The sequence below is a fragment of the Emydura macquarii genome, unplaced genomic scaffold (genome assembly GCF_026122565.2).
Source record: "Emydura macquarii macquarii isolate MOO-44397 ecotype Brisbane River unplaced genomic scaffold, CSIRO-AGI_Emac_v2 contig_2485, whole genome shotgun sequence".
NCBI lineage: Eukaryota > Metazoa > Chordata > Testudines > Chelidae > Emydura > Emydura macquarii.
Window position 1 is genome coordinate 212,030 of NW_027132622.1, and position 14,283 is coordinate 226,312.

At 66.4% G+C, this 14,283-nt stretch overlaps 1 protein-coding gene across 2 annotated transcripts in view; it reads left to right on the forward strand.

Annotated features, from left to right (window-relative positions):
- PKN1 (protein kinase N1) overlaps positions 1-14,283 on the forward strand; it is a 43,911-nt gene that overhangs the window by 7,172 nt on the left and 22,456 nt on the right. The window contains exon 1 of one of the 2 annotated variants that reach the window (XM_067563434.1): positions 13,616-13,750. The exons of the other annotated variant lie outside the window; for it this stretch is intronic. Coding sequence (XP_067419535.1) covers positions 13,706-13,750 — 45 coding nt within the window. The 5' untranslated portion in view covers positions 13,616-13,705. Of the gene's footprint in view, positions 1-13,615; positions 13,751-14,283 lie in introns of those variants that run through there. 2 annotated transcript variants of the gene reach the window in all.

A 14,283-nucleotide genomic window follows, 5' to 3' on the forward strand; every position in this document is an offset into this window, starting at 1 on the left:
CATACCAACCAAGGATCATGCTAAAGGGGGTGCTTTCGTGGCAGGGCCGGGGGGGGGGCCAAGCTAGATTGGGTTGGCTCTTGCAGTTTGGGGGTGACATAGGGGACACTAACGTCCCCAGAGGAGGAGCAACGCCTCTGCCAGTCCCTCTGCTGGTGCCCTGCCGACTCCCAGCTCCGAGTCATCAGCGAGTCATCAGTCACCAGGGCAAGGGTCAGACCTGGCACGTTGCATTTCACACCAGGGGCGCCCCATGAGTCACTGGGGAATCGGGCCCCGGGGCTCCCCCCCACCAGGGATCGGGTCCTTAAAGCCCCTGCCGCGGTCTCCTCCAGACACTTGCTCCCCTTGGTGTGCTCATTGGGGAAACTGAGGCAGGGCTGGGGCAGCAGGGGGGCCGGAGCACCCGGGACCTGGGGTATGGGGAATTGACCTGGAAGCTCCTAGCAATCCCAGGGCCTGTGCAGAGTGAGACCAGGCCGAGACCCGGGGCTAGGGTGGCCTGAGGGGTGTGTGTGTGTGTGTGGGGGGGGATCTCTGGTTTGGGGGGGGGATCTCTGGTTTTGCGTCTCTCTCGTTCCCTTGCCCTGCTTTGATTCTCTCCAGAGTTTTTGGCTGGCCTGTCGGGTGCCCCGCTGGGATCCCCCAAAGGCGGGGCCGGGGGCTAGGCACATCCTGCTTTCCCAGCTTGGGGCTCCCTGGTCAGTCCTGGGAAAGCCCCCCCCCCCCAACTCGCTGCCGTCCTTCCCCCCCCCCCCCCCCCCCCCCCCCCGTGCCCCACGAGCCAGGGGCAGCCCCAGTTTTTCTCACGTCTTGGCCCAGCCACTTCTGCCATCAGGGGCCCTTCCTCCCTGGTGGGGGGGTGACGTGCTATTAAAACGGCGGAGGGGGGGGGGGAGAGGCTGGTTCCATGGCGTCCTCCCAATGCCTCCCCTCCCCCGCCAGGGCGTCCCAGCCTCTTGCATGGCAGGGCGGGGGAGGGGCTGCGTCCTAAGGGGGGTGTCTCCCGGGGGGTGTAAGATCGGAGCGTTGGAAGGAAGTGCAGAAACCTCCCCCGCCACCCCCCCCCCCCCCCCGACTGCCCCCCGCCAGGACTCCTGGGTTCTGAGGTGCCAAGTGCTGCGCCAGCATCTCCCGGCTGGCTCTTGTGTCCAGGCTGGGAGCTGCTGAGTCACAGCCAGGCTTAGCCCCCCCGCCCCCCCCCCGCAGCTAGCTGGCTTGTGCAAAGCGGTGTTGGGGGGGTGGGGGGGGATCCTTCCGCCCACTGCCCCAGCTGGCGTCTCTCAGCCCCATCCACTGCCTCGCTCCCGCTGTGTCCTTCAACTAACACGTTTTGCTCTGTCCCCCCCCTCCATAAACCTGCCCACAGACTCCTCCCCCAGGCTGCCCCCCCACTTCTCAGGCCCCCAGGATTGGGCTGCTGGCCGGAGGCCTGGGTGCTCCGAGCTCCCCACAGCCCCTCAATCCCGACCTGCAGCCCCCTGCTAGCCCCAGGCTCCCCCCGGTCTTGACCTGCACCCTCCCCCCCCCAGGCGTGCCAGTCTGCACCATCACGGGGCCTGCGCCGTGGGTCGGGCACCGAGGCCTAAAGCCCAGCGCAGGCGTGAGCGGGGCAGTTTGCTGTGCTGGGGGTGGGCCCGTCCAGCCCACTCCCCCCTTCCCGCCGGGCTGGGGACCCGGAGCAGTCAGTCTCGCAGCCCTGTGCAGATGGGGGGGCTCTGCCCTTGGGGGTCCCATCAGCGCCCCCTGGGGGGTGCCAGCTCTGCCCAATGATCCTGCTGCTCTGGGCGTGCTGGGGCGGGTGCCCATGGGTACCCCCGGGCAGGGGGATGGGCCGCCCAGAGCCACTGGTAGCATCCTGCCGCCCCAGAGCCGTGACCCTGAAAGTGACCCCCTTCCGCCGCCCCCCGCCATGACTCCCGGCGCACAGGCCCCATGGGTGGGGGGCACAGAACCTGCCCCTCGGGTGACCTCGTGGGGTGCGCTCGACCCCTGGTGATTCTAGGGATGTGACCCCAGGGGGAGCAGCCAGAATCCCAACATGGAGGGAGATGGGGGGGGGGGGGATGGGGTCAAACAGCCCCCCCACACCTCACGCTAAGGGGGGTGGGTCTCCCCCCCCCCCCAACCCACAGGGCAGCAGCCCTGGCTGGGGTCTGGGGTGGGGTCTGTGGACAGCTGGGCCTTGCACCCCCCGTGCTATGGGCCCAGTGCCCTGCAGAGATCCCCCAGCCTGGGGTCGGCTCCTCTGCCAGCCTATCCAGCGCCTTTTGCAGCCGCCTCTTTGGGGCTGGCTCCCCCCTCCCCTCCCTAATGGGGCCTGGGGGCCCTGCTGGTGCGGGGAGCTTATCCCCCCCTCCCCCCCTCCCGTGTGGTGAGGGTTCTTCTGCAGACCTCTCCCTGCTCTGGGATCGAGCTTGGCCCCCCCTCGACCTTCTGTTGTTCTCCACTAGCCTGGGCCAGACCCTGCTGGGATGCTGTGTCCCCCCTCCCCCCCTGGGGGATTATGGGATTAGCTCCTGGCTCCAGATTTGTCTGTTTTTCAAGTGTTTTCCCTGAGCAAATCCCCCCCAAATCTCCCCCCTGCGGCTTTAACCCCTCGTCCCCCAGGGCCGTGGCAGAGTGGCACCCCCGGAGGAGGATCTGCTCGGCAGCCTCTGCCCCTGCCGCCAGGGAGCCCTGCCCCACCCTCCGCTGGGGCCAGGGGCCCCTTGGTGCCTGCCATGTCCTGCCAGTGCCAGAGGCCGGACACTGAAGAAACTGAGGCACGGAGAGGAGAAGCGGCAGAGCTGGGACTAGGAGCCAGACGTCTCCTCCCCCACCCAGAGCCGCGGCCAGAACCCAGGAGTCCTGGCTCCCCGGCCCCCTCCAAACCCCTGGCCTAGATACAAAGTCCCCCCCCCCCCGCTCTGCCCATCCCCAGCGCTGCTGCCCCGTGTCCTGCCAGGAACTTTCTGCTCTGGCGTTTGATCCAGGCAGTGAAGGGTTAAGGCAGCCGGGCCTGGGATTTCCCATTCAACTGGCGCCTGCTGGGGAGAGCCGCTGCTTGTGGGGGAGGGGGGAAGTTAGGTGCTGGGGGGCAGCTTGGCAGGAGTGGGGGGCAGGGCCTTGTGCACCCAGCATCAAAGTGAGGGGCGCAGGACTCAGCCCTGGAGCCGGGCGGGCGGGGCCCATGGCCCAGCCCTGGAGCACGGGCCAGGCCAGGCCGGCAGGGCCGGTTCTTCCACTCCAGCTGGCCGCCCACGCCACCCCGGTGCAGCTCGGCAGGGATTGCGGGGGCTGCCCTGTCCTGTGGGGGGGGGTCAGCCCTCATCCCCTCCCTTCCCCCGCCTGGCTCCATTCCCCTTCCTGCTCCTGGCCTGCGGCTGCCCCACCCTAGAAGTGGCTGCATTCCAGGGGCAGGTGCATTCAGCGCCGCAGCCTCTGGGATCAGCCTCCCTCCTGAGCACTGGGGAGCGGACGGGGGGGGCCAAAGCTGTGTCTGGGGGTGGCCCTCAGCCAGCCTAGAGTGTGGCTTCCCTGGGATGGTTGTCGGTGCAGTCCCCCCCCCCCCCCCCATGTACCCCTCACCCCAGCAGTGAGCCCTTTCCCAGCTGGGGCCTTCACCGCAAGAAATGGGGGTGAGCAGTTATCTGAGGTCAGGGCTCTAAGGGGGCAGCCCAAGGCACAGGCGTGGGGGCAGGGGAGTGGGTGGAAGAGGATTCACCCCCCTGCACTTGGAGATGCAGCCTGATGAGCCCACAGGGGGAGATGTAGGGGCTCTGTGTGTGTAGGGGGGGGGGGTCCCCTTATCTAGGGGCTGCCATAAATCCATGGGAAAGCCAGACTCCAGCCAGGGTCCCAGGAACTAACCTCAGCATCTCTGCTGGCTGTTGCCCCCCTGTTGCTGGGGTCCTGGCTGGGTCTCCCTGCCCCAGGAAAGGGGACATGTGGGTCCCTCAGGCACCTCCCTGGCTCCCATCTTGGTGCATCACAACCTCAGATGTGTTTATCCTTAGACCCACCCCCTGGCAGGGCTATTATCCCCCTTGCACAGCTGGGGGAAACTGAGGCAGGGAGTAGATGGCGGTCTGTGGCAGAGCAGGGGCTTGAACCTGGGTCACGGCCCTGATCTGTGGTTGCCCCGCTCTCTCCAGGGGGGGATTTGCCCCACTCCGTTTGGTACCACATCCTGATCCAGAGCAGCCAGGAGCCGGCCTCATGGCGCTCGCTGGCCTGGGCAGAAAGGCTGCAACCGGGATGATCTGCAGCGGCTCAGCTGCCATCTCAGTCTGGGCGGGGGGTGTCTGTGCAGCGCCTGGGGTAATGGGGGCCGCAGTCTTGGGGGGCGGCATGTCTCTGTGCACTACCGTAATACACCTAATAGGACTAGGATGTTAGGCGCAACCTCTTGAAGCCAGAGCACTGGTTCAGTGGTGCCTCCTTAGCAAAACCATGGAGCAAAGGATTCTGGGATGGCACTGAGGCGGTCCGGTGGAGAGCACTGGCCTGGGCCCAAGGCTGAGTTCAAGTCCCGGACTCCCTGGGCTGCCTTGGGCAAGCCCCTTCCTTGTTCCGGGCCTCAGTTTCCCCTCTCTGTACAGTGGGGCGCCGCCCTCCTTGGCTGCCCTGGCAAGAGCTAAACCCTAGTGCTAGAACAAAGGATTCTGGGACGGAGGAGGTGAGGGGTCTGGGTGCAGGGGCTCCGGCAAGGGGAGAGGGGGCAGGTGAAGCAGCTCCCGACCCGGGCACTGGGACCTGCTAGGTCAGTGAGGAACACGTCCCCCTTGATGCTGCCAGCCCCTGGCTCCTGGTCCCGTCCCTGGGGGGGGTGGCCTGGGGGGGGTGTTTGTTCCAGGGTTTGGCTTCCTTTGGCGAGCGCTGTGGGATCGCGGTGAGCACCCCCACCCCTTTTCCAGCCCCTGGATCAGCCAGGCACCATTCCACCTGCCTCCATGGCTTTGGGCATCGAGTCCCTCCCTGGGCTGGGGGTTCCCGCAGAGTGCGGGGAAGGTTGCCCTCCCGGAGCCGCTTAGCCCCTTCCCCTCCGCCTTCTCTGGTGTGAGAGGCGCCAGGCCCAGCTGTCTGCACGAGGAGGTTGGGGGTGAGTCTGTGTCTTCTCCTGGGTTAGATGGGGAAACTGAGGCACAGAGCAGTGGAGACGGAAGCTGCCTGGGACAGGATAAGGATAAGAACCAGGAGCCCCGTGACCTTCTCTGGGCCACTGCCCATGTGCTGTGGGGCACAGCGAGGCCCCTCACGGCCTGGACCCTGCCCTGGGATCAGGGTCATGGCAGCTGACTCTGTCTCTGCCTGCCTGCCTGCCTGCCTGCCTGCAGCTGCCCTCACACCCGGTTGTGTGGGAGGGCACAGGGGGTTGGGTCAGGCTTGCTCCTTTTCCACCCTCATCCTCTGCTCCAGTGTCCTTCCCCATCCCCACCATGTAAGACGAGTTTGCTGGGTCTCAGCCCAGCTCCCAGAGGGACAGCCTGTTGCTATGGCAATGGGTGCTATCCCGGTCTGAGAGCTGAGCGGGTCAAGGGGAGCGAGCCCCCCTTTCTCCACCTGGGCGGGGTCTCTGCAGGGCTGAGCCGTGCTGACAGCATGGCGGGGGGGGGGGCTCTCTCTGCCTGGGCTGCCCCTGCTCAGCACCCCCAGCCGCTCTAGTGGGTTAGAGCCAGGTGGGACTGGGAGCCAGGTCTCCTGGGTTCTATTCCTGGCTCTGTCCTGTCTCTGTGCCTCAGTCTCCCCATCTGTGGAATGGGGGCGACGAGCCCTGGCCCGTGGGGTTTCGGGGGCATGCTGTTTGCAATGCACTTTGCCCCCCTTGGGCGGGGCATAGCGCCCAGTGGATGGGAGAGCGGTGGGGACATGGTGGCACCACTCGTGTTACGGTATTAGTGATTGGTGAGGACGCCGGGGTCCTTGCAATGGGACTGGGCTCCTCGAATCCGCAGCCTCGGCTGTAATTCGCTCCCCCAGGCTTTGTTTTCTGTTTGGCTGCAGCCTCGCTAAAAAAATTGCTTTGGGCTTCTTGTAGGTCCTACATAAACAACAGGCTGCTCCCACGAGCTGGTGGGGTGCTGCCACAGGGTGGGTGCCTGGGAGGCCGAGATTGGCAAAGAAACTGGCCGGGCACTGCATGGACCTCACGTGAGAGACAGTCCCTGCCTCAAAGAGCTTCCGGTCCTGACTGACGAAGGGAGGCTCGTTAGCGAATCCCAGGTGCTTGCGTCGCTTGGCCGCGGTCGCAGAGAATTGAACCCGGATCCCTTGGCCCCGGTGGCGCCTCCCAGTTGCGTGATGCCCTGAACAGCTGTTGCCTTGTCACCTGGGGGCTCCAGAATCCACCCCGGCTCCAGCTCTCGTGCATCCCTCCAGCCGGGCCTGTGGGGCCGAGCGCCCGCAGCGCCTGGGCCTCCATCTGCAGTGGGGCCGGCACAGGAGCCGGGGTTCGCGGTTCTTTCCTTCGGCAGCGGGGAGCCGGGATTGCTGCAGCCCTGGTCCGGGCCGACGCCGCCCCTCACTTGCTCCGAACTCGCCTTGCGCCTCCTCCCCAGGCCTGTCTGCCTCGCCCGCTCCGTGGGCTTGGTTCTGTTTCCGTGGTGTACAGAGACCCGGGGGGCTCCCAGGAGCAGGCTCACAGGTCACCATGGCAGATCAGTCTCTGCCTCCGCTCCCCGCGGCTGGTTCATTTGCACCGGTGCCCGCTGGCAATAATAACCAACATGGTGCTGCTCGCTAGCGCCTCTCCTCCGTAGAGCTCCAAGCACCTTTCAAAGGATCCTTCCCCCCCATTGTACAGATGGGGAAACCGAGGCACAGAGGAGTGACTTGCCCAGGCTGGTGGGGGGTGGTTGGCGTGCAGAGCAGGGCGGCGGGGAGCGGGTCTCTGATCTTAACAGAGGAGAGGATGGAGCTGGGCCGGCTGGAGCCACGTTGGTGCCGATCTAGCCCCCGTCCCAGGAGCCCCAGCGCAGCCTCCCCCCCCCCAGCTCCCTGCCCCACTTCGGCGCGGCAGCGGGCGGCGCGGTGGGACGCGACCCAATTGAACGGGGCCGCGGCTGATACGGCTGTTTCTAGGACGAGTTTTCTGGCTGTCAGAGGCACCGGGGAGGGATGCAGGGGGCGGGGGGAGGGGGATGCTGGAGCCCCCCGTGTGTGGAGCCATGATGGGTCACGGATCTCTCTGAGCCCACAAGATGCCACCTTCAGCGCGGCCCATGTGGGGCTGGCGTGCTGTGGAAGCCCCTAGGTCAGGACAGGACGCCGCGGAGCTGGCCCGGGGCTTAACTTGTAATGAAAGAGGGGCCGGGGCTCATGCCGGTACCTGGTGAACAGCCTGGCCCAGGGCGTCTGGGGCTCAGCCCAGGCCAGTCCTGGCACAAATTAAGCTCTGGCTGGGGGGCGGCTCCGAGCCTGCGTCTGTAACTGGGACTGGCAGGCGGGTCGTGGGTAGCTCCCCTGGGCGCTGCGCGGACCCCAACTGGCGTCCAGGCCTCTGATCTTGGGCAGGTTCTGTGCAGCGCCTGGCACGCCGGGGGCCCGACTGCAGGGAGCTTTGTGACCTGCCGACTCCCAGCTCCAGGAGCTGCCTTGTCCCTGCCCCTCCAGCCCCGTCGGGCTCTGGTGCTACGCCCCGTGGTGCCGGCGGCCAGGGAAGTGAATGGCTCCTTTGTGCTGCCCGAGGCCCAGCTGTCCAGAGGCGCAGGCGGGGGAATCGGGCGCAGTCCAACGGGGTGTCCAGGGGATTGGCTCGGCAGCAGCGAGCGAATCCGCTGGGAAGGGGTGAGTTACAGACACAGCCCCATGCAGCCTGGCTGGAAACAGGCACGTGGGTCCCGCTGGGCGCAATGCCCCTGCCCCGGGCCCTTTCTGTGCCCGGCACGGCCAGACCAACTGGCACCGGGGCCAGTGAGGGCACTGGGCAGCCCTGCCCCACCGCTGTGTGCCGCCAGTCACTGGGGCGTGGCCGGAACAGGGGGCCCTGGGGTGATTGAATGAGAGGAACGGAGGCCCAGTAGTTAGAACCCAAGAGATGCGGGAGACCTGGGTTCCCCGGAGTGACTTCAGGCAAGTCAGCCAGCCAACTGGTGCCTCAGTTTACCCATGTGTACAATGTGGCACTAGCCCTGCCCCCCCATGGGAGGAGGAGGGAGGATAAATACAGTAAAGATTGTGAGGAGCCCAGATGCGACTGTGACAGGGGCTCTGTCTCTTACATCGCTCCCTGCTCTCTCATAGCACCAACCCCAATTACAAGTTTTACTGGGATTTAATTATTTTGCTGAGGGGGGGGGATTTTTTTCACTCTGGGAGGGAGTGGGGTCTAGTGATTAGAGCAGGGGGCTGGGGGTCAGGACATCTGGGTTCCAGTCCCAGCTTTGTCTCTGGTTCTCAGTACCACTTCTGGCAAATTTCTCTGTGCCTCAGTTTCCTCCCTCTGCGAGTATGGGGATCATAGTCCCAGCCCTCAGGACTGTTGTTGTGGGGCTCAGTCGAGGTCTGTAAAGGGCTGTGGGAGCTGGTGGAATCTGTGCCCAGGAAAGAGTGATCTGGGAGCCGCTTCGCTGCGTGTGAGCCGGGGGGCGAAAGTGGCCGTCGCTGGTCCTGGTGGTGCGGGTGCCTCCAGACAGACAGTGGGAGTGATGGGGCCCTGGGGCGAGAGCCAAACCCATTAGGATCCCAGGGTGGAAAATGCCAAGCGTGGCAGGGGGCCAGTTTGTTGCTCTCTGCTCAGCTCCAGCCAGTTAACTGGAGGCTGTGTTAACCTCGGTGCCCCGGCTGAAATCAGGGCCACATTGTGCCAGGCGCTGCCCAGACCCAGTGAGAGACTGTCCCTGCCTGGGGAGCTCCGAGGGAATAGACCGAAGATGGGAGGGGAAACCGAGGCACAGAGCAGAGACCTTCACTCAGCAGGGAATAGAACCCAGGAGTCCTGGCTCCCAGCCCCCTCCCCTCCCCGAGCCAGGGATAGAACCCAGGAGTCCTGGCTCCCAGGCCCCCCTTCTCTATCCCACTAGACCCCACTTTTGTCCCCAGCTCTGGGAAGGAACCCAGGAGTCCTGCACCCTCACTCTGGCACCTCAGCCCTGTCCTTACAGCACGTTCTCTCCGGCCCCCCTTTAAGACAGCAACAGCTGCAGTTTGGGGGCAGGTGCTTGGCCCTAGCCCCATGGAGGACTCTGGTATTGCTGAACCCGGAGCCCATCTAGCTGTGACCCGGCTGCAGCTGCTGCAGGTTCCATGCCGGGAGGGGACAGCTGCCCCAGGAGGAGATCGGGGTGAGGACGGGGGGGGGTCAAACCCAGATCCCGGCCCCGACGGCCCCCCCAGAGCTGCAGCTGCCGAGGGGACGCTGGCCAGTGGGGTTTGCGTCTCCTGCGGGGGGGGGATGCCGACAGCAGAGCCTGCCGCGGCCGGGTCTCTCCGAAAGGGCCCGTGCTGGCTCCTGGTTTGCTCGCAGGGGCTCCGTGGAAATCCGGCTCCCCCAGACGCTGGCTTCCCTCTGCGAGCAGGGGCCGGCGCAGGGCGACTGCGTCTTTCGGACTGGAGTTTCTGGGCTGGATCCAGCTGGTGAATCAGCAGCAGGGGACCCAGTGATGTGGGCAGCAGCACGGCCAAGGCGGGTCGGCAGCGGCTGGGGGGCTGGCCCCATTGATCCAGCATAGCCGTGGCGGGTCAGCACCGGCTGGCCCCATTAAGTCCCTTTCCGCCATGGCCTATTGACCCAATTGACTGCAGTGGGGCGATTCCCGTTTATGCCTCTGTGGGATCTGGCCCCAGACTATGGCCGGGTCAGACCCCAGCTCTGGGCCTGGGCGGCTCGGCTCCTCCTCGTCCCCAAGAGGAATCTCGCTGCGCCGGGGCCCGTTGCACGTTGTGCTGCCCAGCCGCCTCGTCCTCGCTGGCAGCTGGCGCGGGGCCTGCCTGGGATTCAGATTATTCGTCACATTGAATTTCTCCAACGCCAGGGACCCAGAGAGTCCCTGCCCCTCCCTTCCCCCTGGCCGGCGCCTCTGATGTTATTTAAAGACCCAGCGTGGCTCATTCAACCTCAGTCCCAGCATCTCCCGTGTCCCATACAAGGAAGCAACTCGCCAGCTGAACGCCTGCCCTTCCCCCTCCCCTGGGCTGAGTGCCCCCCTCCCCCCGTCCTGCCAGCCTCCCCCCGCCCACTGCTCAGTCATCTTGGTGCTGCTGCGGCTCCAGGCCGGCTCGTGGAACATTCATATCATGGTTGCACCCGGACGCTGCTGCTGGAGTCTGGCCTCGTGCTAGGTGCTGTACGGCCCGGCCGGGCTTGGCTCTCGCAGCTGGGCCCAGGGTCTGCTTCCAGGCCACTGGGAGCTGGCAGGCTTTGGAAGAGCTGGTTCTGGTGGGAGCTGATGCTGGGGATCCAGGCTGGATTAGTGGCACTATTTCTTTAAATGACATCAAAGGCGCCGGCCCGTGGGGGAGGGGAAAGGAGCCGTCCTGGCTGCTGGTGGGGTCCAGCTGAGACATTCGGGGGGTGGGCTCTAAAATCTGAATCAGCCCCGTTGACGGCTGGGGGGCGCGAGCCGGGTCTGTGCACAGGGGTTTGCAGTTCCGGCGTTGTTCCGGCAGGTGCCCCCAGGAGGCAGTGTGACAGCCTGGCATGCTCCTCACATGCCGAGGGTGGGGGGTGCAGGAGGCTGAGGGGCAGCTGGACGGAGCCATGGGGGGGGGGGGGCAGGGGGCAGGGAGCTATAGGTGACCAGGAAGAGCTCCCCCCCCCCCCGCTATCCCCTTAGCTGGGGTGTGAGGCAGCCACACCTGGTAGAGACACCCCCCCCCGGGGCAGCTGGGGGGCATTGCCGCCTTGTGGGAACCGGGACGCCTCCTGCCCTGTGCAGGGGGTGCGTGAGGCCTGGGGGGGCACAAATGCAGGCTTGGCCCCCGGTCGCCGGAGACCCTCAATACGCCGCTGCGTGCCCGCGCTTCGCAGGGGAGCTGCTGCGAGCGGCAGAGGGGTTTGCTCCCAGCCGGGACCTCTGCAGCGCGAGTCAGCGCTTGGGGCAGAGTCGCTCCCTGGGCCCCGGGCGTCGGTGCAGGGCTGAGCTCCCGGGTGGCCCGCCTGCTGTTGTGCCCACCTCTGCCCCAGGACTGGGACAGCGTCAATGAACTAATTAGACCGAGCGACTCCCCAGGTGCTACATCTTCGATTCCTCCCCCAAGAGGAAATTTCTCCCCGGGGTCCAGCCGCCTACTGCCGCTCAGCGGAGGGGGCAGCACCGCTTACCCTTCTGCAGTGTGTTAGCACTGCCCCGTTACCACCTCTGCCGGCAGGACGCAGGGCCAGTATCATTCTCACTATTCTGCTCATGGGGAAACCGAGGCACAGAGGGGCGGAGCCAGGACTGGAACCTCAGGGCCCTCCAGGTGGCCACACCTGTTGAGTTCCCGGCTTCTCAGGCTCAGGAGAACTTGGTTTCTTTGAATCCGAGCCAGGCGGTGCGCTCACCCCCACGGGGTGTTTGCAGCCGGAGCCCAGCCCCTTGGCCTCGCGTCTCCCTCGGCAAAGCCCCCAGCGCTGCGACTAGCAGACCACGGGCCCATCGGGGGGGGCGGAGGCGGGGCAGTTTGGGTGGAAGGTGCATTTGGCAGCTGCCGGCTGGAGAAGATGCGCTGGGTCCCCGGCAGCTGCTTTGCTCCTGGAAGGACAATCCCACAGGCTGCGGGTTTCCTGCCAGCCGCTCCGGGCCCGGGACTGGAGATCCAGGCAGCCCAGGGCAGGGACGGTTCATCCTAATGGGTAGCTCGAGTTTTCGGTTCTTTTAAAGGGCCGGTTCCGGGGGCTGAGCCGGTTCCATCCCTCCCCGGAGCTGGGGCGCCTCCAAAGGAGCCGAAACTCCCAGCTTGGCTCCCCGCCTCCTTGGCCGCGGCCAGCAGGGCCGAGACGTGAGGGGGCGGGAGGTTACGGAGAAGCTTGAGTTGTGTCCAACACCCAAGCAGGACTCGGGGGGGAGGGCGGGGGTTCCCTGCTGCAAGCCCAGAGATGTGCACTTGGGGCCAGCACTGACTGCCAGGGAGAGCGCCCCCTACTGACCCCCCCTGCTCCCTGCAGCGCAGTGCCCCCTCGGGCTGCACCGGGGCCTTGGGCCGGCCCTGCCTGCCAGGGGAGCTCTAGTGAGTCAATCGCCCTCGTTTCCTGCCGCAGGAGATCTCCCGACCAGGCGTTCACCCTGTGATCTGGCCGCGTGCCAGCCCCGGGGTGGAGCTGCCCAGCCAGCGCCCCCGGACGTTCCCAGAGAGCTTGGGCCCCTTCCCCTGGCCCGGCGACGGAGCAGCACGGAGGAGACGCCTCCTGCTCCCGCTCTCCCCCGTCCAGCTGGGGCTGGCCCCGATGCAGCCTGCTGGCCTTTCCCGGAGCTGCCGGGATTTGGGAGAGGCTCCGGTCTCTCCCGGTGACTCAGCCTGGTCTGCACTGGGACCTGCCTCGCGTGAGACGCCCCCGTGCAGGCCCCGGGCGCATCAGCGCAGCTGGCCCCTTGCCACGGGGCAGATCCCAGCTTTGCCAGCTTGTGCGCGGGACCGCGCGGTCTTGGCCAAGCAGCTTTGGCCTGGGTCCGACGTTGGGTGGGAGACCGCAAACCAGTGGGCAGGAGGGGGGTCGGAGGCGCTCTCCCCTCGGGTCAGTTTTGGCCCCACTGTGACACTAGGGGGTGCTGCAGGGCAGAGGCTCAGCCAGGGGCGCTCTTGCCTTCCAATCTCTGCTGGCCCCAATACCTCAGTGTGGCACTAGGGGGCGCTGTGGGGTGGGCTGATCAATAGGGGCTGCCCCAGCATGGCACTAGGGGGCGCTGTGGGGTGGGGGGGGCTCATACCACCCAGCAGAGCTGGGAAAGGAACCCAGGGCCCAGTGCTGAGCCCCGTCCCATGTCGCCCTGGGGCCCGTCTGTAGCTCTGGGGTGGGGGCAGGGCAGGGGTGGCCAGCTGAGGTGGGCACCAGGCCTCCCCCGACTGCACTGATGCCCTGAGTTACCCAATCTCAGCCCCACCCCCTGCGCCTGTTCAACGTACCCCCCCGGTTTGGGCGGCACGTGGGGAGCAACCACTGCAACAGCCGCTCAGACAAGGCGAGAAAAGGGGAAGGAGCCGCCCCCGCCTCCCTTGCCTCGGGTCCCATCCTGGCTCCGTGTTGTTGGGCGGGAGAGAGCTGGCTGCCGGGGGCTGCTCAGGGCTGGCGGGTGTCTAGTACCCAGCTGATCAGGGTGAAGAGAAAGTGCACCCCCAGCCACCTCTGGGGTGGGGCACGGGGGCAGTTTTTACAGGGATCCCTCACCCAGTGCTAAGATGCAGCCACCTCTGGGGTGGAGCTTGGGGTCTGGTCATCTGGGATCCCTGGAGGCCTGGCGGTCTCTGCCCCGGGATGTTTCTATGAACTTGGCCATTGGCGAGGGGCTCTATGTGCAGGGTTGGGGGCAGCGTGTGGGGAGGGCATGGCTTTGGGGGGTGCAATTTGGGGCCATTCAAGGCATGGACTAGGTTGCTTCTGGAGGGGGCGGATCCAGGCCCAGTCTGCAGCGCTGGGGCGGCCAGAGGGAGCTCTGCGCGGCGCCGGAAGGGGAAGTGGTTTTGTGACACGCGGGGGGAGGGAAATGCGGGGGGCGATAGGCTCTGAGCGGCAGGAGGGCGGGTGTCGCCCAGCGCACAGACCCACGGACGAACGGGGGGCCCGGCCTGGATCCCCCCAGGGGCTAGGATGTCGCTCTCTGAGTCAGACTCCTGCTCTGAGCACGATGTGGAGGTACCCGGGGGTCACCAGGGGGACGGGGACATGAATTGCCCCGTCCCGCTGCCTTGGCCCAATGGGGACGGGGAGGGTGGAAGGGGCAGTGGGGGGCTCCCGGGGGGCTGATGCCACCTGCAGGGGCTGGGAGGGGAGGGGAGGGGAACCATCCTGGCTCTGCGAGGCAGGGCACCCTGTGGGCGAGGAAGGGGAGCGGGCGGAGGAGGGGAGCCAGGGTGGGGCTGGCGCCCGGGTGGCACCGTGCAAGGGGCATGGTGCATTTCCTTCCCAGCCATTGCTGCGGTACTGCGCCAACGGCCTGCAAACCGACGCGGGGGGAGGGGCAGAGAGGAAGGGACGGGATCCCGCCCCCATCTCATGCCCGATCCCCCCCCCCGCCACCTTCTAGCCGGCCCCCTCCCTCACTCCCGTAGTGAGAGGCCACAGTGGCTCCCCCGGGACACCCAATGGCCCCTTGTTTCCCTCTGTACCCACAGCCTCCCCCCATCCCAGCCCCCCATCCCGACCAGGGAAGGGGCCAGGGAGTTCGA